The sequence below is a fragment of the Lucilia cuprina genome, chromosome 2 (genome assembly GCF_022045245.1).
Source record: "Lucilia cuprina isolate Lc7/37 chromosome 2, ASM2204524v1, whole genome shotgun sequence".
NCBI classification, from domain to species: Eukaryota; Metazoa; Arthropoda; class Insecta; order Diptera; family Calliphoridae; genus Lucilia; species Lucilia cuprina.
Window position 1 is genome coordinate 27003613 of NC_060950.1, and position 27327 is coordinate 27030939.

Genomic DNA, 27327 nt, shown 5'->3' on the forward strand with positions numbered 1-27327 from the left:
TGATTTTATATAAATTAAAGCATGATACTTGGATCAAATGTCCAGTGTAACAGATTTCAAAAGTTTGTGTAAATACGATAATATATCAAAGTGAAAAAAAGGGTTTCTAACAAAATCTATAAACATTGCACACTTTAACAGTATAAAACGTGTAAGCATTACACTGTGCACAATACAACACCGGCTGCAGTAAACAAAGAAATAAAAACAAAACGAAATAATGTAGTAAACAGAAATAAAATGAAAAAAGTTGTTTAAGGGAAGTAAAATCAGCTGTTCAAAATATAACAACACAGCTGGAAAAGCAAATTAAAAAAAATGAACCCCTACTGACGCCACCCCACCAACGACATCATCCTCAGCACTACCACCACAAGATACTCAGACTGAAAAAAATAACAGCAACAAAAACAATGACAACAAACAGACGGTGAATACAACAACATAGAACAAGGCACATATAAATAGCAAAGTAATCTAAAGAAAAAGGCATACAAAACGTAAAATGTATAAAGTTTTTGTATAGTATCTTTACATGGGTGTGTGCTCGAAAAATTAAAATTTTATTGAACAAATCTGTATGGGATAAAATGAAAAATTAAATCATTATACCAGTGGATCACATACAAATGCATTTACGTTTAAGTTCAACGCAGCACAATGGAAGAGATTTGCATGATGGTTCCAAGGAGATGATGCAACTACATAAACCTGCCACGCCAACGAATATTAATCAGCAGGTGCAGCAGCAACTGCTGCATAATCAACACAATCACAATCACCTTCACCAACACCACCAGCAGCAGACATTTACAAAAGGGACCTGGACTAAGAGATTTATATTATGGTCCATATTACTAATACAATTTGGATTTATACTATGTTTTTGGTTAATGCAATTGGGCTTAAGTGATAAACTCAATGAAACTACTGGCTCAAATCATGAGTTGGAAGAGAATAGAATAAATTTTGTGCAATCGGCAGCATTGAAGGCTTCCCAGAAACTAAAAGCGGATGGTAAAGTGCTGGAAGTTACAAATTTCCAATGGCCTTCTAGGGATCTTAAGTTTCAAAATGAATTTTTGTTACATAAAAACACCTATAATCTCTCGGAGGCCGAGAAGATTATGTTTGGAGAAACTGCTCTATGGTGCTTTAAAGAAGGCACCGTTAATAAAACTAGACTGAAAGGAAGTATAGAATGGGATGATTCTAATCCTTGGCAAGAAAATTGCGAATGTTGGCCTGAGTGGCATGGCAGAGACTGTGGTCAACCAGAGGTTATATGGAGAGCCTTATTAACAGCAAAAATGCCCTACAAAGTAAAGGATCCCACCAGGGAGGAAGCCCACCGTTTGGTTTATATGTTGGAAGGTGCTTTTTTGAATTTAGATTTAATGGAATTGCAGATTAAAGCTGTCTCTAAGGTTGTGGACTATTTTATAGTATATTTAAAAAGGCATCCTATAAATAACAAGGATCTTAAAGCAATTAAATTTAGACTAAAACAACTTTTACCAATGAAAAATTATTTTTTGTATCACTGTAAACTACCCTCATATAACAATTGCTCGTCAGCTGAGGCCTATCGCCTTTTTCGGCAACAACAATTGCCAACAAATGCCATTAAACCCACAGATATATTCATATTTACCGACGACAAAACCATCTTGGGTCATCGTGCTTTAAATTTTCTTAAATACTATGGTTCTGATTTAGCACCCGTCATACAATTTCGTTTGAAATTTACCATTTATGGATTTTATTGGCAACATCCTCAACAAACTTATCTCAGTGGTCTTATAAGTTCCTTTCAAAACATCGATAATGCTGATGCAAATCCAACACTTCTACTAACACAAATTACCTCTCAACATCGCCAACAACAGCCATCTTTGGTTATAGGAGATTTAAATCATTTTGGTGGTTGGTTTTGTAAATATTGTCAAGAACCTGATGAAATTATTGCTGAATTACATCTATCACATAGTTCCTCTAACCATAAATTAACATCGAACTCAACATTAACTGCCTCAGCATCATCACCCTCAAAGTCAATTCAAAATACTGTGGTATTTCCCGCGGACAAGAAACATTCATCTAACATAGATGCCGCCTATGTGCAACAACTCATCTCGACAGGTATCTATCTAAAGGATGGTAAAACTCAATTACAAAAGGTACGTCGTTTATCCGATAAATATTATGCACCTCATTATGCCTCCGAACAAAGCTGGAAATATGGCCATTTGTTAATAAATATTTATGAATCTTTAGAAGACTTACTGGCCAGCGATAATGAAGATGAAATGTTTTAAAACCTTAGAAATGTAAATAGTAAATTAGTTAAAATGGAAAAAGACCATCAGGGTCTGTGCTGTTTAGTAAGTGACTATTTGTTAATATTTTTGTAAAGAAAACACATACTCCTTAATAGAAATTGTATTTTTGAATAGTTTCCGACAATGGCACAGATCCAATGGAGTAAATTGATTGCGAAAATCTTTCGAAAAGATTGAAATTTTATTCAATTAAGCCAAATTGTTTAATTGTACAAAAACGATGAAATATTAATATTATTGCATTTAAGTGAAATAATTATATTTAGTCGCGAAACATTTCTACAGGTATTTCAAAGAGTTAATGTAAATATGAAAGGAAAACTTTTAATTTAATTTCAAGGCCTTTAAATAAAAGGAAAAAGTCTTTCATTTAAAGGCCTTGAAAAATTTAAAAATCTTTAAAAATTTATCTTCATAAAGAAGATTGGTCTGTAATTTGTTATAATTACACAGACCAACAAACTGGTAATCCAAAGACTTTTAAGGGACAACATAAACGATTTTACGAAAAAATTCTACAGCCTAGACTATACTATAGACTAGACTGAAGTATAGACTACAGACTATACACTAGATGTACGACTAAACTATAGACTAGACTATACTCTATATAGATTCTGCTATAGACTAGACTATAGATTATACTATAGACTAGACTACAGACTATACTATAGACTAGACTATAGACTAGACTATAGACTAGACTATAGACTAGACTATAGACTAGACTATAGACTAGACTATAAACTAATACTATAGACTAGATTATAGACTATAAACAAGCCTATAGACTAGACTATAGACTAGAATATAGACTTGACTAGACTATAGACTTGTCTAGACTATAGACTAGACTATAGACTAGACTATAGACTAGACTATAGACTAGACTATAGACTAGACTATAGACTAGACTATAGACTTGTCTAGACTATAGACTAGACTATAGACTAGACTATAGACTAGACTATAGACTATAGACTATTCTATAGACTAGACTATAGACTAGACTATAGACTAGACTATAGACTAGACTATAGACTAGACTATAGACTAGACTATAGACTAGACTATAGACTAGACTATAGACTAGACTATAGACTAGACTATAGACTAGACTATAGACTAGACTATAGACTAGACTATAGACTAGACTATAGACTAGACTATAGACTAGACTATAGACTAGACTATAGACTAGACTATAGACTAGACTATAGACTAGACTATAGACTAGACTATAGACTAGACTATAGACTAGACTATAGACTAGACTATAGACTAGACTATAGACTAGACTATAGACTAGACTATAGACTAGACTATAGACTAGACTATAGACTAGACTATAGACTAGACTATAGACTAGACTATAGACTAGACTATAGACTAGACTATAGACTAGACTATAGACTAGACTATAGACTAGACTATAGACTGGGCTATAGACTAGGCTATAGACTAGACTATAGACTAGGCTATAGACTAGACTATATACTAGACTATAGACTAGACTATAGACTAGACTATAGACCTGACTATAGACTAGGCTATAGACTAGACTATAGACTAGACTATAGACTAGACTATCGACTAGACTATAGACTATACTATAGACTAGACTACAGACTAGACTATAGACTAGACTATAGACTAGACTATAGACTAGACTATAGACTAGACTGTAGACTAGACTATAGACTAGACTATAGACTGTACTATAGACTAGGCTACAGACTAGACTATCGACTAGACCATAGACTAGACTATATATTATACTATAGTCCAGACTATTGTCTAGACACTAGACTAGTCTATAGACTAGACTAAAGACTAGACTATAGACTAGACTGTAGACTAGACTATACACTAAACTATAGACTTGACTGTAGACTAGACTATAGGATAGACTATAGGATAGACTATAGACTAGACTATAGGATAGACTATAGATTGAACTATAGACTAGACTATAGGATAGACTATAGATTGAACTATAGACTAGACTATAGGATAGACTATAGATTGAACTATAGACTAGACTATAGACTATCAAATTTTCTATGAAAATTTTGTTGTTAACATTTAATGTTTACATATAACTCTATTGAATTCTCTGCTCTTAAGAAATTGAGAAAAACGTAAATTTTCTCAAAGAAAATACAAAATAAATGTTCCTTAAATAAATTTTGTAATTATAAAATCATTATTGAAATAGATTATCTCATGTCATGTCATTAATTGTAATTTATTAATTGTGCCTGCTAATCCAATTTATTAATACCTTAATAAACAACCAAAAATATGTATAAAATAAGTTATATTAAAGAAAAAATTTTAATTATGTTTCAACTTGTGAGAGATGAATGGAATGGATGAATTTATAGAAATTTGAATGAAGTGTTTCTACAATAGAATACATATTTTTATTCAGAGTGTAACATGGAACTTGGTCAGAATTTTATCATCTTCATTGGGAAAACAATTTTGCGAGAAATATCGCTTTGTTGGTCATAACTGATCATTGAAAATAATAACATATGGTCTAAATAATACAACTTTTTTTTAAAAAAATTCTTTCCATTATTTCTCTCATAAAGACATATTTGAAAAATCAAGGAATTTAAACAGCTTATATCGCTTTAATTCAAAATCTAACTCACATATCACATAAAATAATTAATATTTATATTAACAAATCTTCAATTGATTCTCCTACACAATTATTAATTATCTCTCATTCATGCAACACATAGTACATTATAAAACCCTTTAAAAAAACCAATATTTACTTATTATAGACTTATTAAATGTTAATTGTATTCGTATTAATATTTAACAAAAAAATCGTTGCAAAATAATTTGAATTTATAACGAAATCCCATGATCTGCCTTAAGTTATATAATTATTATTGAACTTGTAACATTATTAATTATAAGTCTGTGTAAAACCCACATTTTGTGTCTTTAGTCTCCCAAACAATTACTTCCTTTCTCGTACACACTACCACACACATACACTCAATCAATATTCAAATAACCAAGAAAAAAAAACAAACAAAAACCTCTTATAATTGTTTATAATTTCTTGAAAATAAACCGAATAAAATAAATGCTGTGATACAACTAATTAAAACAAAAAAAATGTTTATAACAAATATATAATTTATTTATGTGACACCATCATAAACAATTTAATTGGTCTCTATAAAACATAAATATATACATATATTTAATTTGTAATAGTTCTGGTCAGAATTCCAATATTTATTTATATTATTTCAATTGTGATTCGTTTAATTAATTTATATAAATCGAATTTAATTTTATTTTTCAATAAAAAAAGCATTTGTTAATTTAAACTCACCCAAGAAAAATGTAAGAGTAATTAGTATTTAGTTGTAAATTTAGTAAAATATTTTAGTTAATAATAGTTTATCGTTTAAATTAAGTAATCTGTGTATTTGTAAACCCTTTGTGTTGTTTAAATAAAATTATATTAAAATATATAAATGGAATTTGAATTCGAAATAATGTTCCTGTTTTAGTACCAACGCTGACAATGGTTTGCGGACATACATATGTTAGGTTTAAATATTATTGTAACAGTTCGACTACAGCCAAATAGTTCTTATCTGGAAAGAATTAACTAACTCGGATCGTTCTGAACTAAGATTACATTGCCGTGGGTATGTTAAGTTTGGTTGGTGTTGTTGTAACAGTTTGATTGGGGAAACAAGTTTCGGTTGTGACAGCTCCTGTAAAAGACATCAAATGAAAATTATCATCTGTCATTAATTGAAATCTTTTAATAGTCCCATAATCGCTTCTCCCCCCGGGGCATGTTTCCTTGATGATAGATCCCATCTTGGTGTATTGCAATCCGGGGTTATAGAGATGCTACCAGTCATGTCACTTCACTCCTTGGCATGTCTTTGGTATGATTTGACATGGGGTCTAACTATCTCCTGGCTGGTCAATTGGTTGAGGTTCCTTCGGGATCCACGTAGTGGCTGTGGTTTAAACCCAAATTTTTGGGGAGGAGTAAATAGACTGATGTAAGGTAAAGTCAATATTTCGGGCATGGTTGTAAACGGAAGTGATGTTTTAAATTTCGGAAGTTAATCAACTGTTCAGCAATGATTAGAGATTAGATAGCTCAAGTACTTGAGCAAAGTGCTTGTACATGTCTACCCAGTTGTTCAAGTCTACCCAGTTTATGAAAAAGACCACCGTGGGGAAGGGCATCATAATCGCAGTCCCATAATCGCTTCTCCGCCCGGGGCATGTTTCCTTGATGACAGAGCCCATCTTGGTGTATTGCAATCCGGGGGTATAGAAATGCTAACAGTAACAGTGTGGAACTAAATGTTGGAAATGAGGTATGCGGGCCTCAGACTACCCGTATACCTAAATAAATGTGTCGTATTTCTTTTCTATTATGAATGTGTCGGATAAATTAGAGGTGTGCTGGGTTAAATGATGATGGATGAAAGGATACTGTAAAATTTTATTGCCCAGGTATGTTCAGATTAAACTCATTACATACCAGAATTACCACAGTGTGTCCCTGTGAGTAAGAAATTAATCTCGGCTTATTTGACGGATTCGTACTTCGGTCTAACGGAGACGTACTTTAGGTGCTGTTGCCGACTCAACAGATGATGCATGATTGTAAACGGAAGTGATGTTTTACATCTCGAAAGTTTAGCAAGGACAGCAATGATCAGAGATTAGAAAGCTCAAGTACTTCAGCAAAGTGCTTATACATGAACCGGTCCATCCATGTACAAATATTGCGAACTGTCTGTAAAATACACAAGGGGGTAGACGGTTCTAAAATGAATAAATGCAATGTTATTTCTGGTTTCTTCTGCAAAGATACTGGGATAAGAATATTTCATCTTTTGTTTTCTTATTTGCCTGTAAGTCAATATTATTGGCAATATTTCATTATTCATTAACACACGCTCTTTCTCTCTTGCACTACCACTTCCCTATTTATCTGGTCATGCAAGAAGGATCTCTCGTTTATCAGACACTGTTTCCGTAGCAAGTCCATTGTGATTTATTTAAAGTAGTAATTTTAGGTTCTTTCTTAAAAAGAATGGAAAAATCTAGTCACATGAAGAGGGGTCGATTAAATGTGGCTTTCTTTCAATGATAAAAGCTCTAGGATATTTATAACCCTAAACATTCGGGTCATTAGTCAGGTTATACACAGTGAGATTGTGTTGGGTACCGAGAGATTGTGATATCCGCAGGGTTCGGAGCTTGATCTTAATAGTAAGCATAGTTCTGTAAAACCCCTATCTGTTATTACTATAGACTAATATCCGGAAAAATCAAAAACTCTACCAACCGATCCTGGCAAAGTAGGCTGGATTGCTGGTTTTTTAGGGCAATATGGCCGAAATTAAACCCAAAAGCAACCAGTATACTATTAGGAATGGACAGGAAGAGTATAAGGACTTTAGTAGGGGTAATAACTGGTCACTGCGCATTTAGGGCCTTTAAGGGTAACTAGGTCGGTAACACGCAGGATTTTTGTGGGTTGTGTGAGAACGAAGAGGAACTGGAAACAGTAGGGCATATCTTATGCAGCTGTCTCAGAGTACAGAGTCTCAGACTGAAATGGCTTGGTAGAAGATTCCACGATAACTGGAGGATGTAGTAAGTTGTGACTTAGGCGACATATTAGGCTTCATCAGGGGTATATCTTGGTTATTCAGGTGACGGACAATAGAGATTTCCCTTTCATGTACACTTCTTTTTGTCACTTCTACTATCTATCTTTCTTTTCTGTCTTCTCTCTTACATTCTTGTTCATTAAAGGAAATCACAATGGACCCTTTGGGTCTCCGAGTGGATGTATACCTTGGGTATACAACTCTTTTAAACTAAACTAAACAGTCGGGTTATATAGAGGTTGCTTGCAGAGATTACTGGTATCTAAGTGGTTGGTTTGGGTAATGACTGGGTTACAAATGAAACGGTTTTCATCTTCTCTGTGAATGACCTTTCCTCGTTATCAGTACTAAAGTATTATATGTTCTATACGAATGAAGAGGGGTTTAGTTAATGCGACGTGCATGTAATAACTGAACACTGTGTTCTAGGCAGTCAAGCAAGTCATTTTAGGCAATGCCATAGGACTAAATGTCCTATGAAATATCTAACTATATGTTATTAATGATCCTAAAGTTTGCGTACGTGTTACTTAAAGCGATATGTGATCAGCACGTTTACTGATTCATTCCATTAACATAATTCTATAAAATTTCAAAGTCTTTCTGTTCGAAAGTCCGCAAAATTTATATTGCATCTCTTGAACTGTCTTCATACTTAGATGAAAGAGGAAACAAGAACGATAGTTATTAAAAGGATTATCTATCCAATTTTCACTTCGTTCTTTTGAATTATAGGTTGCTAAACTGTTTGTAATTATAAATCTTTACTTTCTATCTATTTTCAGATATCCTTCACAGGTATTCGTCGGTGATACTTTTTGCTATTTTGCCGGCATGACATTTGCCGTTGTTGGCATTATTGGACACTTTAGTAAAACTTTAATTCTCTTCTTTTTGCCACAAATTATCAACTTTCTCTACTCCATACCTCAGCTATTTAAATTTGTACCCTGTCCACGACATCGTCTACCAAAATACGATCCTAAATCGGATCTCCTGCATATAAGTACAACGGAATTCAATAAAAATGAACTCAACATATTGGGCAAGATAATGGTAACTATATTAAAGACATTCAAACTAATCACCTGGCAAGAAATGCCCGATGGACGTGTGATAACGAATAATTTTACTTTAATCAATTTTGTATTGGTTGTCTTTGGACCAGTGCATGAAAAGGTGGTAACACAAATGTTAATGGCTGTACAGGTGTGTTGTACGATATTGGCATTTGTTATACGTTATCCTTTGGCTAGTTATTTCTATGATTCGTAGTGCGGAAGTGTAAATGAATCAGTAATGGATGTAAAGTTTGTTTTGCTAATGAAATAACGAGTCTCCTTTTGACGAGGATACATTGTAAAAAAAATTAAACCAAAATTTTAGTTTTGTAAGTATTTAAAGTATGTGTTGATATTTATTTAGTTAAAGGACTAAATTATTATTGCGTAAATAAATTTTGATATAATTTTTTTTTAAATAAAAGAATTGAGTTTTAAATGTGCAAATTTTCACAAAATATATGAATCCCTTGAATAGTTTGCAAATTTAACAGTTTTTTTGAGGAGTAATCTCAATGGCGCAAGGATTACCATAGGAAGGACACACCTGGCTATATGATTCCACACCACTTGATGAGCACTCACAGGGTCCACATTCTAAGTTGCCTTCTTCGGTAGCTATTTCCTCATCTTCCTCTCCCTTATAGATGAAGGGCTTCTCAATTGAAATTTCTGTAGCCTCCGTTGAGAGCGAACACACCGAAATATCAGAATCCGATATAGGCAAAGGCACCGGTTCCTGTGGCAGTAAAGACATATCATAAGCACACATATCTTGGGCACACCATATAGATGGCTCATACTGCCATATATCCAGTTCATTGTTATCAGACTCTTCCACTGCAACAGTTTCTTCCATAAAATCATTTAGCTGACTTGTTCTGTTTTTCCTGGCCTGTAAAGCTAACCAAGCTTCACGACCTGGAGTTTGAAAATAACCCATAAGCAAATAACGATTATTAAAACTAAAAACACACGGTCCTTGGGGATATAAATTATCCCAGGTTCCATGTAAAGTGGTATACTTGTCCTCGCTGCCAAAATTCAATTGAAATGGACCAACACGTACACCCTGACGCCAAGTGCCGGTAAAACTTACAGCACCATAAAAGGCATTCGATGATAAAGATTTACTGGTATAAATACCTACACCGTGCCTTTGGCCACGATACCAACTACCACAATAGGAATCACCATTAGCATAACTATAACGACCTTTACCATGTTTAAGATTTTTACGCCAGTTACCCTCATAATAACTACCATCGGGATATATAAAAATTCCTCGACCCGAACGTATGCCTGTAATATAAATGTTTTAAAAAAATGTAAACTAAACTTAAATATTTTCTCCATTCACCACAACGATATTGACCAAAATATCTGGAACCATCTTTGAAAACATAAAGACCGATGCCATGTCGTTGACCTTTACGATATTGTCCATCATATTGATCACCATTTGGTAAGATGGCCCATCCTCGTCCATTGCGCTCACTCTTACTATTGCGGCCACCTATATAAAGCTTTAAAATGGTTTTAGATTTTTGGAAAATTATTAACATATAGAATATGAACTGACTCCAATGTTAATTTTCTCTTCTTGTTCCTCAACAAAGCTTTTCTCCTCATCAGTTATTTCACTAGCGGTACTCATCTTAAAGTTTTGGATTAAAATTTCTATTAATTTGTTGGAATATATTAAAATTTCAGTTTGATTATTGAATAAATAAAAAATTATATTTGATTACTCGTACTGTGGATGGAAATATTTCGATTTGTTTAGAATCTAAACAGTGAACACTTTTCAACAAAAACATTAAAAATCTGTAATCACTTTTGTTTTTCACTAATGCGATTTTTTAGTGAAAACTTAAAAGTACGTTTTTCTCGAAAACTATAAGAGTTAGTAACAATCTAAAAAAGAGGGAAAACCTGTGATCACAGAAAACAGTTAAAACATTGGGGCAAAGGTACTTAAAACATTAGACGGATTAGATGAGAACACATCAAAGGGGATTTTTTTGGTAATTGTGCGTTCTACAAAAAGTACTTTTTGAATTTTCTATAATATTGAACCTAGAAACATGAAATTAAGTCGAAATTAGGTGAAAAAAGTTAACTTTTTGGTACTTTTTTTGTTTTTTAAAAGGTACATTTTGATTTTTTTAATAATATTGAACGTAGTAATATGAAATTAAGTACGTAGAGTCTGAATAAGGAGAGAACCCATAAAAGGATACTTTTGATTTCTTTTTCATTTTTTCAAAAGGTACTATTTTTAATTTTTCATAATATAGCTGCCCCAAAGTGTTGTAATTTTATACCCTATTGGGTTTGTGCTGATGTTTGTAACATACAAAAATATTCTATCCCCTAAAGTATACCAATCGGCTTAGTCATAAATAAGTTTTATATAAGTATAAATTACACTGCAGATTTATTTGACCCTAGCTCCCATACAAACGACCTTAAAAAAAATTACTCCAAAATTGACTTGTAACCATTTGTATCGCAATGAAACTCAACAAAACTAACTGTTATTTACTATGTATATCCTTTTCCCAAATTTACCAAGGACGACCCATGTTTGACTTATACTCCTATATAAAGCCTCATATAGAAAATTTTGTTTTTTTATCAATAAATTACTTAAATATTTTGGAATTAAGGTAAAATTCATCATAAAAATTAAAATATTCTCATGGTGTAGGGTATTATATGGTGGGCCATGTCCGACTATACTTTCCTACTTGTTTTTTAAATAATTCCCATTTTTAACATACTTAAAGGGAAAGGATCTAAATTACTTGTGTAGAAAAGCTGAGGAGGCTCTGAATACGACCTTAAGCTGGGCTCAACCGAGAGGCCTCAATGTTAACCCGCAAAAAACGGAAATCTGTTTTTTCACAAGAAAGACAAAAATTTCTACGTATAACGAACCTTGCTTCCTGGGCAAGAAGATACCAGTGACAGACAAAGTTAAGTACTTAGGTGCAATCCTCGACCGAAAATTACAATGGAGACACCACATAGAGGATAGGATCAACTAAGCACATCGGTGCTGGGCGATATGTAGGAGAACTATAGGCATGAAATGGCGCCTTAGTCCTACTATAACAAATTGGCTTAATAAAAGTGTAATTAGACCAATTCTAGCTTATACTTCAATAATCTGATGGACTGCTTTAGACAAAAGGGGAGTTCAGCGTAAATGCTGCTTGGGTATAGGTGGTGCCATGTTTACTACTTTAATTGAAACATATTTAAGATATGAGGCGGCGTTTACAGCCAAACGGCTCTTTACTTTAGCTGAACTGTCCAAAAGCGGTTATAGGACACGTCATCAATGTATACTGGGCACATTGGATGGTTAAATACAATCATCGGACGTGCCCGATCGTATACCAGACACATAATATGTCGGAAATATGTTGAAGCGCTGATCCCAGATAGAATGTCTTGGTCAAACGGAACATTAGAGCAAGTACCAGTAGGAATCCGTTGTTACACGTATGGCTCTAAATTGGGGAATAAAGTGGGGCTTGGGTTCTATATTGATGATCCAGTTTACCAATGATCCGTTTACCAAATCATAATACAAGCTTCCAGGCAGAATTACGAGTAATAACGGAATGCGTAAAATGTATTGAATAATATGGCGCCCACAGCGCTTAATATATTTACCGACAGTCAGAAGGCAATTAGGGCGATATCAGGAAATAGAACTAAATCTAAGACCGTATTGGATTGTAAGAAAGCTTTAACTCATAGGGGTACCAGCCCACGGTAACGAAAGAGCGAATGTATTAGCTTTAAAGGGAATGGAGCTCGAGGCAGTTAACCTGACAAATGCAAAACTATTCGACGCAACAAAAGCTGAACTAAAAATATGGGTGAGAGAATCCCATTAGACTTCTTGGAATAATGAAATAGTGGGTAGAATCATGAAAATCCTATGGGGTGACCCTGATGAGAGCAAGGCGAAAAAATCTCCTAAAAATGAGCAAGTCTGAAATTAGTATGATAGTACGTATTCTGAGACACAGACAACAGATTACGAGCACATTTATGCAAAATTAGACGTGAGGATTCAGACGTATGTATAGCATGTGGAGAGGACAGTGAAACACTGTCAGGCATTCGTCGAAGTTAGATCCAAGTATTTTGGAAGAGATGTTATTTTGGAAATAACATTCCTAACTAACACTGAGTAGAAGATTCTTAGGAATTACGTTCACGAAACGGAGTTTCTGAACACTGAAAAATAATTCATCTTTTTCTCGTGATAAGGAGCACACAAAAGGCCTGATTGTGTATTTCTTCGGATTTGATGTAGTATACATCCTTCTATCAACCTAACCTAACATACTGACTGCTGTAGGGTATCATTTGGTCGGTCATGCCCGGCTATACATTCATACTTGTTTTTTCTGGAAAACTATAAGAGATAGAGAAAAAAACAGTGAAAAACTGTGATCACTTTTGTTTCCCACCAAAATGTAATTACTTTTGAGTAAAAAACATAAAATTTAGTATTTCTCGAAAACTGTAAAAGATAGAACTAAACAAGTAGGAAAGTACAGTCGAGCATGGCCGACCATATAATTCCCTATACCATGAGTATATTTTTAAAATTTTTATTTTTTATAAAGAAACTAATGTTGAATTTTGCCTTAATTCCAAAATATTTAAGCAATTTATTTATAAAAAAAAACTAAAATTTCTAAATGAGGTCAAATATGGGCCGGTCCACGGTAAATTTGGGAAAATGATATATTTTTAAATTACAGTTAGTTTTGTTGAGTTTCATTGCGGTACAAATGGTTACAGTCAATTTTAGACGTTTAAGACATTTTTTGAAGGAGGTTTGTATGGGGGCTAGGGTCAAATAAGGGACGATCCTTACGAAAATCTGCAGTGTCATTTATACTTATATAAAACTTATTTGAGCCAATTTTTAGAGAGATAGTAGAATATTTGACGTAATGGGGGCTAGGTGAAATAACCGATTTCAACCATTTTCAATAGGCTTCGTCCCTGTGCCAAAAAACATGCTTGGTCCAAGGATTACATGGACAGCCAGCCGGACAGACGACGGACATGTCTTAATCGACTTAGAAAATGATTCTGAATCGATCGGTATACTTTAAATGGGTATTGGACCAATATTTTTGTATGTTACAAACATCAGCACAAACGTATAATACCCTCCCCACTATAATGGTGTAGGTTATAAATAGTGTAAATCTACGATCACTTTCTTCCCATTATAGAACGTAAAATAAACAACTTTTTAGTTTAACTTTTAATAACTCATTATATATTACTACCTTATTTTATTTATATTATTTTTTTTTATACAGTATGTAGGAATTTAATTATATTATGTTTAAGTATATATTTATAAATTTGTATGCATTATATAGTATTTTTTAAAGTAATATATATGTATATTTTTAATATTAAAGGGGTTTTTTACTTGTATATTATAGGTATTTAGTATGTAATTTCTGGTTATTTTTTAAAAGCTTAACTTTTTGTAGGCATTATTTTATATACTCGTATTATTGAAATTATGTGTTGTTGTAATAATTTCTTTAAAGATATATCAACAACTAATTTGAATGATTAATAAAAATTTATCTTAAAGAAAACTAAATTCTTAATAAAATTAACTTTTTTTTTATACAAAAGAAAATAAGAAAATATTTAACATTTATTTACAGAAGAAAATATGCTACATGTAATTAATAAAATAATTATGTATAATGTATTTATGAAACGATATTTGAATATTTTTAATAATTTATTTATTATAGAGAATAGTTTTTAATTTGGTGTTGTTAGTTGTTGGTGTAGTGATTATTAGTTAAAGGCAATAACAATAGGTGTATGTATGTAACTATGGTCAACAAATTAATAAAAGTTAAAGATACACTCACATCTATCAAACAGAAAATTTAAATTACTTTAAATATGTATAATTTTATGTTTTTTTCGACAAACATTTGATTGGTGTGAATGTAGTTTTACATTTTTAAATCGTTTTAAATGTTTGGAATCGAAATTTTTTCCGCTTAACAATTTTGTTATTCTACATTTCGATTCGAAGCTGCGTCACCAAATGACAAATTAAAAATAAAAACTTATTTACGATCGTAATGAAGAGCACAAATTAAATGCGTAAACATAATCGAAATTCAGAATCGGGGATGGATATTAAAAGTTTGAAAAGAATCTGTCCAGTAAAGTGAATTTGTGAACTGTTCTATTGTGGGTTAAATATTTCATTATTTCGATAATCTTTCTTTATTTCAATAACCTGGCCTATGTAGGCCATAATCGATTAAAAATTACGGTCTTAACTAATTGTTGTATAATCTATTTGTACCAGGAATACAAATTTGTATAATTTTTGGAACCGCAGTACACCTACAATGACCCCTATTCTGCATTTCAATATGAAACGAAATTTTCTCCGTTTGGCAACTTTGGTATTCTGCTTATCGATGCTTTTCGAACTTACAAAAACGTAATTACAATCAAAATTCAGAATTCACACAATCGTAAAGCATTGAAACGAAATAAAATTGCTTCTTCTTTTTCTTACGATTTAGTTTTTTGTTGGAAAACCTTTTTTCGTTCATTGCGTAACTTAATGCGTAAACGTAATCGAATGTAGAGTAGAGGTGAATATTTTGAGCAATTTTCAAAAGTCTAGACTAGTCCATATACTAGTTAATACAATAGACCATAGAGTACTATTCCATATATTAATCCATCGATTAGTCAGTGTGCTTACTTGTCTATAGACTAGTCAATATACATTGACCATGGCTACTCAATATACTAGTTCATAGATTAGTCAATAGAGAAGCAATAGAGGAACAAAAATTAAGCTTAAGCAGCGTTGCAAGTAACTTATTGCGTAGGATGCGAAACAGATATGAAAAGTGTAGTGTAGACCTGTAGCTTTGTGTATGAACGTATACAAAAGCTATCGATAATATTACTTTTCTATAGAAAAATTATTGATAATTTTATTTTCTATAGAAATTATTGATTTTACTTTTCTATAGAAAAATTATCGATAATTTTACTTTTCCATAGAAAAATTATCCAAACCTTGGCTTTTCCATAGAAAAGTTATCGATAAATTTACTTTTCTATAGTTATCTTTTACTTTTGTATAATTATCAATTACCTGACTTTTTTACATTAAAGTTTTCGTTTACTTATATTTCCTACAGAAATGTTATCGATAACTTTACTTTTCCATAGAAAATTTATCGATAACTTTACTTTTCCATAAAAAAAATTATTGATTACTTTACTTATCCATAGAAAAGTTATCGATTACTTTACTTTTCCATAGACAAGTAATCGATAAATTTAATTATCTTTCACTGTCCTATAATTACTTAAATTTCCTACTTTTCCATTGAAAATTTATCGATAGCTTTACTTTTCCATAAAAAAGTTATATATAAGTATATCTTTACTTTTCCATAGGAAAGGCGTCGATTACTGGACATTTCTACAGAAAAGTGTTCAATTACTTAAATTTTCAACAGAAATGTTATCGATAACTGTACTTGTCTTTAGAAAAATATTGATAACTTTACTTTTCTATAGAAATGTTATTGATAACTTTACTTTTCTATACAAAAGTTATCGATAACTTAACATTCCTTTATAAAAATTATCGATAACAATTGAAAAGTCATCAATAACTTATTTTTTTCTATAGACAAGTTATCGATTACATAATTTGTCTTTGGAAAAGTTATCAAAAATTTTACATGTCTATGAAAAAGTTATCGACAATTTAACATTTCTATAGAAAAATTAACCGTAACTTTACTGTAGTCTGTTGAAATCTAATCGATAATTTTATTTTTCCAAAGAAAATGTATCGATAATTTTACATAAAAATGCCACCCCCCTAAAAGCATTGAAATTAGTGTAAGTTTTGTTTGTTTTTGTATTCATTTTTAATGGTAATTGGAAATTGTTGTAATTTTTCTTTTTTTTTTTTGTTTTTTTTTCCTTATATTCATTTCATATTGAATTATAAACGAAAATTTTTTAAAAATATAAACTTAATTTAACATTATAATTAACTTAAATTAGAAAAAATAATATGTATGTATATTTTATATTAATATATATGTATATATATATAATATATTTAAAAAAGCAAATATTTTGTAACAATCTATTTTATAAACAATTTCCAATTAAGTTTAATCATTGTTGTGTTTGTTGTATTTGTAGTTGCTGCTGCAGTTGTTGTGGTATTTATAATATTATTATTGTTATTATTATTATAATTGCTCTGCTCTATAGACTATAAATATTTATTATTTTTATGCATACGCGATTTTCCAGGATTCACTTTACACTTGAGTTGTTGTATTAAATCGTAGATTTTCAATGCTGGACCAACTTTCATACCCAATAGGGTAATAATTTCATCTTTTGATAATTGCAACAAACGTTTACCATCGATTTTATTACGACTTAACGTATCACAATGTGCCGTACAGTCGTTAACGCGTAGAAATTGTGAAACATCATAGACATTCCAAGTATCTGGCATAAGTTCAGCAATATTATCACTATCCGTACAATCACTTAAACGTGGTATATATTTAGTACTGCTAACGGAGGAATTCTAAAAGAATAGATGTTGTATGAAGATTTGGAATGAAAATAAGATGGTTATTAGGTGAAAATAAAATTGATCTTATATAAATGACTAGAATTAAAGATGATGGGGAAGTGATTGGTGGTGGTAATGATCCAATAACAGTGCGTTAAAAACATAAATATTTAACAAAGAAAAAACGATTAATGAACGCTAAAATTAATGTTGAAATATGAATAATCGCTGATGCCAACCATAACTAGAAACGTAGAAGAACAAAACTAAAAAAAAACATCAACAGAACTTGAAGTTGAACTAGAACTGAACTGGAAATGAATTAGAACTGAACAAGAACTGAACTAGACCTGAACTAGAACTGAACTAGAACTGAAAATAAACTAAACTAGAACTGAACTAGAACTGAACTAAAACTGAACTAGAATTGAACTAGAACTGAACTAGAACTGAACTAGAACTGAACTAGAACTGAACTAGAACTGAACTAGAACTGAACTAGAACTGAACTAGAACTGAACTAGAACTGAACTAGAACTGAACTAGAACTGAACTAGAACTGAACTAGAACTGAACTAGAACTGAACTAGAACTGAACTAGAACTGAACTAGAACTGAACTAGAACTGAACTAGAACTGAACTAGAACTGAACTAGAACTGAACTAAAACTGAACTAGAACTGAACTAGAACTGAACTAGAACTGAACTAGAACTAGAACTGAAATAGAACTGAACTACAATTGAACAAGAACTGAGCCAGAACAGAACTAAACTGAACTAGAACAGAACTAAAATTATTTTAGAACAGATCTAGAATTATTTTAGAACTGAACTAGATATTTTAGTTTTCAAAATTAAAAGTTAAGAAACAAATTCTAACACTTGTATTCGAGAACGAGTTATTTTCGATGCATGGTTTTCACGAAAAATTAATTAAAAAAAATTACATTTCCATTTACAATTTCCTCGCAACATTAGGAAAAAAATAATATTAAAATGATTAAATCAAAAGAAAATCTAACATAAATTTGAATGAAATGTTGGAGGGAGAAATATATAAAATGAATCTTTTGGGGAAATATTTACAAATTGATGACACTTTAGAAAGAGAGAGAGTGAGAGAGTAGGAGATACGCACTATTACAGGGTTTAACTACCACTTACCCCAATGTAACTAGTAGCTTTACGTGTAGCTATTGGTGGAGCAGGTGATTGTGTTTTCTTAACGGTAGTTTTTTTATTAGATTTGTTAGTTTTACGTACTTTATCATTTGTAGATGCAGCCACAGCTGCTGCAGCTGCTGGATTTACCAACAGTGTCGTCGTAGCCGTTGTACCCGACGTATTACCCGCAACTAAGGGATCATTTTGTAGGCAAGAGGATTGATTCGATAAAAGACTATTACTGTCTTCATCGTATTCTTCACAATCGTCAGCATCGTCATCGTCGTCAGCTAAGACGTCCGTTGTATGTGCAACGTTTGTGTTTTCATAAAAGGCAGGATTATGATGTTCAGGTTTCAATTCCAATTTTATGCTAAGCTTAGGCAGATGGGGTGTTGTCTTTAAAGCTATTGTACGAGATTTTACTGTGATTTTTGGCAAAAGGGAAGTAAGTAAAAATTTTTGAATTTTATTTAAATTAAAAAAAAAATACCTTGAGGTTGTGTGTCTTGAGGTGTTGAGGTTTGATTATTTTTATTAGCATTTGCTGGTGTGTTTGGTCCCTTCTTTTTACGTCTCTTCTGAGGTTTGGGTTTAGCTGCTGCTTTTGTGGGTGCCGGTAATGGCGCTGGTGGTCCTTCTAATTTATGATTAACTAGAACGCACCAACCTACAGGATAAATATCCGCAGATTCACAATCTAGCCATTGATCATATTCATCAGTCCAACCATCAAAATGTATTTTCAAAAGACGTCCCACTATCCTAGATACTGTGGCCACGCACACCAAACGAGGATCCATGAGATCAGCACATTCTAAACTCATGCCCACCTATTAAATAAAATAAAATAAAAAAATAAATAAACTTTCTTATCACCTTTGTGCTAAATAATATTTCATTACCTCAAAACCATGATTAGGCACATCACGATGAAACAAATGTTCTCCCGCTGGCATGGCATTTGTATCACGTAAATACGTTTCCCAGGTGAAATTATTCGCATTATAACCATTGGGCGGGGTTAAGGTGATACTATTAGCTGCACAAAAACCCACTGGGAAAATATTCGGTGATTTTTCATGGTAACAAAACCTTAGAAACAATAAACCATTTGTTTTTTATACATTTAGCATAGTAGTAGTAGTTGCAACTTACCAATCGGAACCTGTAGCATCTGGTTGATATGAATCAATACGTATCATCATATAACCAAATTTCAAAACGGCCATTACTGTGGCCACACATATTGAGGAGAGATTCAGAGGATCCACTGCTTCCAGTTTCATGCCTTCAATAAAAGTCTTTGTTTTGCCTTCAATGAAATATTCTTCGAATGTGAAATTCATTTTAAACAATTCTATAGTTGCATCATCTTCATGTACTTCAATCATGGCTTCGCGACCCGCTAAAATATATCGAAGAGAAATAAATAATATTTTAAAACTATAATTTCACCAAAATGTCTTTTCATACCCAACATTCTTTCTAGATAATCCTGTGGTGCTGCCAAATTATGACCCACCGTTGTTGCCCATCCCACAGGATGTATAATTGGTGAATCTTCGTGACACCAGAAGCCATCGTCGGAATCAAAATATCGTAGAAATAAACGTTTGCCTACAATTTTGGTGACCGTCGCTAAACGTACTTGTGATATACGATCTTTATCCACACATTCCAGATTAAGGCCAAGGCGAAAACGTGACTGCATGCTTTCATTGATTTTATTGTAAAAACTTGAGGGTAATGTTCTGGCACCCGACAGACGACTCACCAAGAAATCTTTCCAATCTTTGTATTTATTCTCAATCGAACGTGGAGGTATAAGTGGTTTGCCTCGTGTCGCACACCAACCAACCGCATGCACTTCCGCATTACATAGATTCACCCAAAAATCATGACTTTCAGTGTCGAAACCTGTTGTGGGAAGATATTGTTAAGTCAAATTAAAATGTTTACTTTTGAACTAAAAAAAATCATTACCTTCATATCTCATTAGCGCCTTATATCCCTGTATATCCAATATGGTGGCTACCCAAAATGAATGCGGCGTTTGTCCCGGCTGTATCACCTCCAACTGATCACAATCTGTATTTTCCACTTCGACTTTCATGTCAATGCCCAAATTATCCCAAACATCATAGCCGGGCGCATGGTGAAAACATGTTACAGGCGCCGCATAAAAATCCTCTCGACCCAAACGTGGTGTCCAATCATACGAATGTGTTGGATCATATAATTTTCTACGTATACTAATGATTTTCTCCATTTGCGGACAAGATGAAGGAAGACGTTCATATTTTGGTATTTGAGGCAATTCATCCTGAGGCATAACATCCCGATACATACGCAAAGCTTTAGGTGTTTGTGTCATTTCTGTTAGCTGTTGATTGTCTGTTGTATATATACCACTCGGTAGTGTTAATGTTGTTGTATTTGTTGACGCTGCTGTATCTAAAGTTTCGGCATTTGTTTGGGTTGTAGCATTCGCACCATTACCAACACCACTACAACCACCATTAGCTATTAGATTATTATCTGAGTTATTGTTGTTATTTATGGGTTCTCCAAAACCGTTTATTTGGGTTATTTTCGACTGATCAGTTATGCGAAAACGATAATTTGAATTTTTGATATGTGCTACACGTAGTGCTAATTCTATATCATTTTGTTGCTGCTGCTGTTGTTGTTGCTGTGCTTGTTGCTGCTGCTGCAGTTGATTTTCATTTAAATTATTTTCCATATTTTCAATTTGTTGCTGTTGCTGCTGCTGCTGTTGCGCTTGTTGCTGCTGTTGACTTGTACCTCCTGTTGTTTTATTATTTACCACTAATGAATACAATTCACCCCGCGCACATGCCATACTACAGAAACGCCGAGATTTTGTATAAAACGTATGTTTTACACCTATTGCTCCACAACGTTCACAAACGGCTGAAATAAAAAGGATTTAGAAAAAATTTTCATATATGTTTTTTTTTTCAATAGTTTTAATTGTTAGTTCAACGTATTAGGTGAATTGTTGGAAAAATTCTTCACAAACATTGAAAAGATATACCTGTATTATTTAGAATAAATTTAAAGAACTTCGTATAGATGGGCCATCCTATTCTAAAAAGTATTTTTAAAAGGAATATTGTCAAAACTTAACTAGAAGTGAACTAATACTGAACTAGACTTGAACTGGAAATGAACTAGAACTGAACTAGAATTGAACTAGAACTGAACTAAAAGTGAAGTAGAACTGAAACTGAACGAGAAACTTAAACTAACCTTGATCTGAACATAAACTAATCTTGAACTGAACTTAAACTGAACTTGAACTGAACATAAACTAATCTTGAACTGAACTTGAACTGAACTAAAACTTATCTTGAACTGAACTAGAACTGAACAAGAACTGAACTAGAACTGAACTAGAACTGAACTAGAACTGAACTAGAACTGAACTAGAACTGAACTAGAACTGAACTAGAACTGAACTAGAACTGAACTAGAACTGAACTAGAACTGAAGTAGAACTGAACTAGAACTGAATTAGAATTCAACTAGAACTGAACGAGAAACTTCAACTGAACTTGATCTGAACATAAACTAATCTTGAACTGAACTTAAACTAATCTTGAACTGAACTTAAACTGAACTTGAACTGAAACTGAACTAGAACTTTACAAGAACTGAACTAGAACGGAACTTGAACCGAACTAGAACTGAACTAGAACTGAACTAGAACTGAACTGAACTAGAACTGAACTTGAACTAAACTAGAACTGAACACAAACTGAACTAGAACTGAACTAGAATTGAACTAGAACTGAACTAGAACTGAACTTGAACTGAACTTGAACTGAACTTGAACTGAACTTGAACTGAACTTAAACTGAACTTGAACTAAACTTGTATTGAACTAGAAGTAGAACTGGACTAGAACTGTACTAGAACAGAACTTTAACTGACTAGAACTGAACTTAAAGTAAATGGTTATATTCCTTAATGGCTTAATTTCAATCTCTTCCCAGATAAGTCTTTTAATTTAATAAATTTAATTCTTGTTTCCTAAAATAATTTTTCTTCAAATTGTGTAATATTTTATAAATCACTCTTATTCCTATCAAATCTTTACAAACATCTTAAGTTCTAGCACTATATATTTACAAAGATTGAAAAACTACTTCCTTTTAATATTTTCAAAAGTGTTTTTATAAAAAGTGTGTAGATACTGGAACAATATTTTGTTAAAAATATACGTATAACAATTAAATAAAACAAACATAATAAAATAATTGAATTGAATTAAATAAAATAAATTAATAAATAAGAATAAAAAAACAAACAAAACCTACCCATGCCATCTTTTTGTATAGGTATAACAGATGGATCAATGTTGCCCTTATAGGCAATTGGTGTTTTCAATACTAAACCAGGACGATTGACTGGTTCAATTTTACGAGTTTTACGTTGAGAACGTAAATTACCACCACCACTGTGAGTACTTGTACCAACACCACCACTACCACCACGAGAAGTTAAAGAATTCGAGGATGTTGAGGCTGCTTGAGCAGCAGCTAAAAGGTTACGATTTGCTGCAGCAGCAGCTTCACTTAATATTTTATGTTCATCACTCATTGGCACTAGAAGATCATGATCATCGACCTCATGCGGTTGTGTAATATCGATACCAGTTGTTGATTTATCATCACTATTAATGAAATCGGTGCCATCGTATGAATTTGAATCAGTCATCATGACAAAATCATCGATATTAATGATTTCCTGTTTGGGCGTTAGGCCCGATATACCATCTTCATAACCATCATCCATTTGATCATAGATTTGCTGATGATTCTGCTGCTGCTGCTGCTGCTGGTGCTGTAATTGATGATGATGTTGCTGTTGCCCATCATCGGTTGTTAGGAATTGTGCTGATGTAATTGGTTTACCATTACTATTGACCAGTATGCCACCAGCAGCTGCAGCAGCATTTAAGGCATTATTAAGATTTGTTGTACCATCATCATCATCCATTGAGGCGTAATTTTGAAAAACTGCTGCTGCCGATTGCTGTAACAGTTGTTGATGCAAACCACCCATATGGGCCAGACCATAAATGTCATTTGCATTTGTTGCCAATAGCGTTGTAGGTTGTACACCCAAAGCAACAGCAGCTGATGAGGCTGCACATGCTGCTGCCGCAGCTGCGGCTGCTGAAGCATTTGAAGCTGCTACTGCAGCGGCTGCAGCTGCAGCCTGATTATTAAAATCCCCCCCAACTAAACTCATCATTGGATTTAAATCCTTTAGTTTTAGTAGTAGAATTATAAAGTGTGTATTTTTTTTTTTTTTTTTGTAATAAGTCCAATCAATACATTAATGAAATTTGTATTTAAGTTAGTTTTTAATTGATTTGAAAATCATAAGGTTAAGTTTTTATGGTTTTTTTGGTGGGGGAAAGAATATATATTTGTTTATTATACATTAATAAAACAGCCAAGTTGAAATAAACGTAGATATATTTGTATTTTTGAACCGAATATGAAAAGAAAAAAAGAAAAAAACATAGAGAAATAAAATTTTGAAATAAAAGTTGTTTTTTTAAAAACTATAATACATGATACATACAATATTTTGCAATTTTTTTTATTATTTTTAGCAAAGTTGAAAAATAAAATAATTAATAAAATAAATAATAAATTAATAAAAAAATAAGTGTACAAAATTTTAAATGAATAAAAGTGTACTACAAGACTACGTTAACTAGTTATATACTGCATATGCTTTTATAAAGTTAAAGAGTTATAGTATAGTTTTCAAGAGTGGGGTTTATAGTTATTAAGAATTAAATAACATTTCACACTTACCATTGTTTGTTGTTGTGTTAAATCATCCATTACAGAAAGACCAACAGTTGGGTGAAAAAATGTTGCATCCTCAAGAGAAATACGTTCAGGATTGTATTGACTCATCCACATCATTCTTAACTCTGAGGGGTTCATTTTATTTAAGATTACCCCCTATAAAAACTGTCATTTATTTTTCTTTTTTTTATATTTATTCTTAAATAACTAGATACCAAATGGAAATGATAAATAATAACTTAGGATTAATTTTTATTAATATATAAATCTGAAATTATAAGAAAAGATGAAAGAGTTTCCAATTAATCAATTGTTAGTTGTGCTAATTATTTGTTGTATTCGGTTAAGAACAAAAATGTAATGTTTTTTATTGCAACACCTTAACAAAATTATGACGGAATACTAAAATGTATATAATATTCCTACAACAGGACTAAAACCCAATAGAAATGAACTAGACCAGATATACAAGTGAACTATAACTGAATCACAATTAAGTTAGAATTCTACTAGAGCTTAAATTGAACTAAACTAGAACCAAACTAAAATTTAATTTGACCTGAATTTAAACCTAACTACAGTTGAATTTTACAAATTTCTATTTCTGTCTAGTAAAACAAAGGAAAATTATGTAAAACTTTGTTAAAATTTAAATGTAAATTCACATAGACTAAAAAAACCTAAAAATTGATATTAAAAGCTTGTAAAAAGTTTTAATTATTATTTTATTTACATTTTATTACTTTGACTACCAAGTACTCATATACTCAATAAATTCTCAACCCTAACATAACAACTCTGTATTTTGACACCGAGAAAAAGAAAAACAATGAACAAGAGAAAAGATATGCAAAAAAATATGTAGTTGTAAAAAAGAATAAACAAAAAATTTTAATTAAAAAAAACACTAAAAAAGATTGAAAACTTTTTCTTAACAAAAAAACTTATAGAAAACTTAGCACAAACATATGCATATACATTACAGTCCATATTTTTTTTTGCACACAAATTTTTCTTCTTTACTTCCTTCCAATCGTTTAGAATTTTAGATTTTTTCCATTATTTTTATATGAACTTTGACATACCACTTATTTATGATTTATTTACTATTTGCTATTAGTTTATTAACATTCTAATATCATGTATTTTAATTCTTAAAGAAATTTCCATAAACGAAATTTGCCCGCAGCACATACTTAACATATTCATATTCGTTTTTGCCCAAAAAAAAAGAAAACATTTAACCACAGAACACTCGTGTATGTTGGTTGTATACCTCAACAGGAAAAAAATTCACACATTTGCAACGACACAATTGAACAAAACGACAGACACCATTTCGACCATACGAAAACAAATTCTTTTCCAGCGTTTTTACAACACTTTACTCACCAATTTCACTTTAAAACTATACAAAATCTTTTAAATTACACTTTTGTTTACATGTTTTAAGAGTTTTTATTAATTTTAATAAGAATTTTATGGGAAAAAATACTTTTGAAAATTTTTTATAACCCGAGAATACAAAAAAGCAAGAGTAAATTGCCAACAGAGTCCTACGCCGACAAATATTAACGACGATGGCGGCTGACACAAAAAAATTTCGGCAGCTGCCTAAAATCAACTGTAAGCCGTCTAAGTTGAAAAATATTTAACGTTTTCAAAATAAAAACTAATTCGTTGTGATTTTAAAGCGGAATTTTTAAGCAAATATTTTAAAAATCGGAATTGTCTCTCAGAGAGAGAAATTTTTGCATTAGTGAATACTGAATTTAGTTTTTTAATTGAAACATTTCCGTTTTGTTGGGGGATTAAATTTCCTCCGTGGAATCGCGGCTGTATATATAAGATTCGGCAAAATAGAAAGAAAACTTGATTAAAATACATTAATTTCATAATGTATGCTGTCAATTGTACAAATTATGGCGAAATTTTCAATTACGGCTGCTTTGACATTTTGTTCGGTGGCTAGGCGTAGTTGTTTTTAAGACGAATCGGTGAGGATTTCTATTTGTCAGTTGCAGAAATTTTAATATAAAGATTTAAATTTGTATCAAATCTAGATGAAAATAATTAGTTTTTAGAATACTTAAGAATTTTAAAATTTAATTATATTAAATTATAAAATGTGGTAACTTTATTTATCAATTCTTTAACTCACCATTGCGTTGTTTACCAGAAAATTGTCATCTGAATTCACCATGGCGGGCAAATAATGGCGTTGCTACACTAGAGCGTTAATACAGAGTTAATAATAAAATATGTTCTATTACAAATGATATAAGAAAAAACTGTAATTTGTTTTTAATTACATTTACGTTAAATTTAACATAATTCAATTATAATAATTTGATATATAATGTTGCAAGCCAGGAAAAAAATTATAATCAAAAGAAAATATACTCCCGAAAACAGATTTATTGAGCTTAGCTCACATATAAAGTTATCTTTTAAAAATAAATTAATCTTAAATAACGCATTTCTAAATAATGATACCGAAATAAAATTCTACACGAATATGTTTTGTTACTCAATATAGGATA

At 31.9% G+C, this 27327-nt stretch overlaps 4 protein-coding genes across 6 annotated transcripts; 2 read left to right on the forward strand and 2 right to left on the reverse strand.

Moving 5' to 3' along the window:
• Window positions 1-105: 105 nt before the first annotated feature.
• Window positions 106-8953, forward strand: LOC111686307. Of its 2 annotated transcripts, XM_046956344.1 has the most exons (2): window positions 106-2180; window positions 8818-8953. In XM_046956344.1, exons 1-2 carry the CDS (start codon window positions 630-632, stop codon window positions 8842-8844), a joined length of 1578 nt encoding a protein of 525 aa, XP_046812300.1. In that variant the 5' UTR covers window positions 106-629; the 3' UTR covers window positions 8845-8953. The 2 variants fall into 2 exon arrangements, with proteins under 2 accessions (XP_046812300.1, XP_023304433.2); XM_023448665.2 differs by lacking the exon at window positions 8818-8953 and having other exon boundaries at window positions 106-2975.
• On the forward strand, window positions 8867-9307 carry LOC111687660 (UDP-N-acetylglucosamine--dolichyl-phosphate N-acetylglucosaminephosphotransferase). The gene has a single exon (XM_046949278.1). It carries the CDS (start codon window positions 8867-8869, stop codon window positions 9305-9307), a length of 441 nt encoding a protein of 146 aa, XP_046805234.1.
• A 120-nt stretch (window positions 9308-9427) lies between these two features.
• LOC111687665 (flagellar radial spoke protein 1) lies at window positions 9428-10836 on the reverse strand. The gene is made up of 3 exons (XM_023450121.2): window positions 10676-10836; window positions 10454-10619; window positions 9428-10395 (listed from the first exon to the last, which is right to left on the reverse strand). Exons 1-3 carry the CDS (start codon window positions 10748-10750, stop codon window positions 9581-9583), a joined length of 1056 nt encoding a protein of 351 aa, XP_023305889.2. The 5' UTR covers window positions 10751-10836; the 3' UTR covers window positions 9428-9580.
• A 6515-nt stretch (window positions 10837-17351) lies between these two features.
• On the reverse strand, window positions 17352-26742 carry LOC111687666 (polycomb protein Sfmbt). 2 transcript variants are annotated; one of them, XM_023450122.2, is made up of 10 exons: window positions 26177-26742; window positions 24788-25052; window positions 23273-24224; window positions 20913-21863; window positions 20403-20846; window positions 20085-20334; window positions 19832-20021; window positions 19420-19759; window positions 18927-19351; window positions 17352-17773 (listed from the first exon to the last, which is right to left on the reverse strand). In XM_023450122.2, the coding sequence occupies exons 2-10, from the start codon at window positions 24920-24922 to the stop codon at window positions 17447-17449; spliced, it is 4014 nt and encodes a 1337-aa protein (XP_023305890.2). In that variant the 5' UTR covers window positions 24923-25052; window positions 26177-26742; the 3' UTR covers window positions 17352-17446. The 2 variants fall into 2 exon arrangements, with proteins under 2 accessions (XP_023305890.2, XP_023305891.2); XM_023450123.2 differs by having other exon boundaries at window positions 19026-19351; window positions 26177-26738.
• Window positions 26743-27327: the final 585 nt, after the last annotated feature.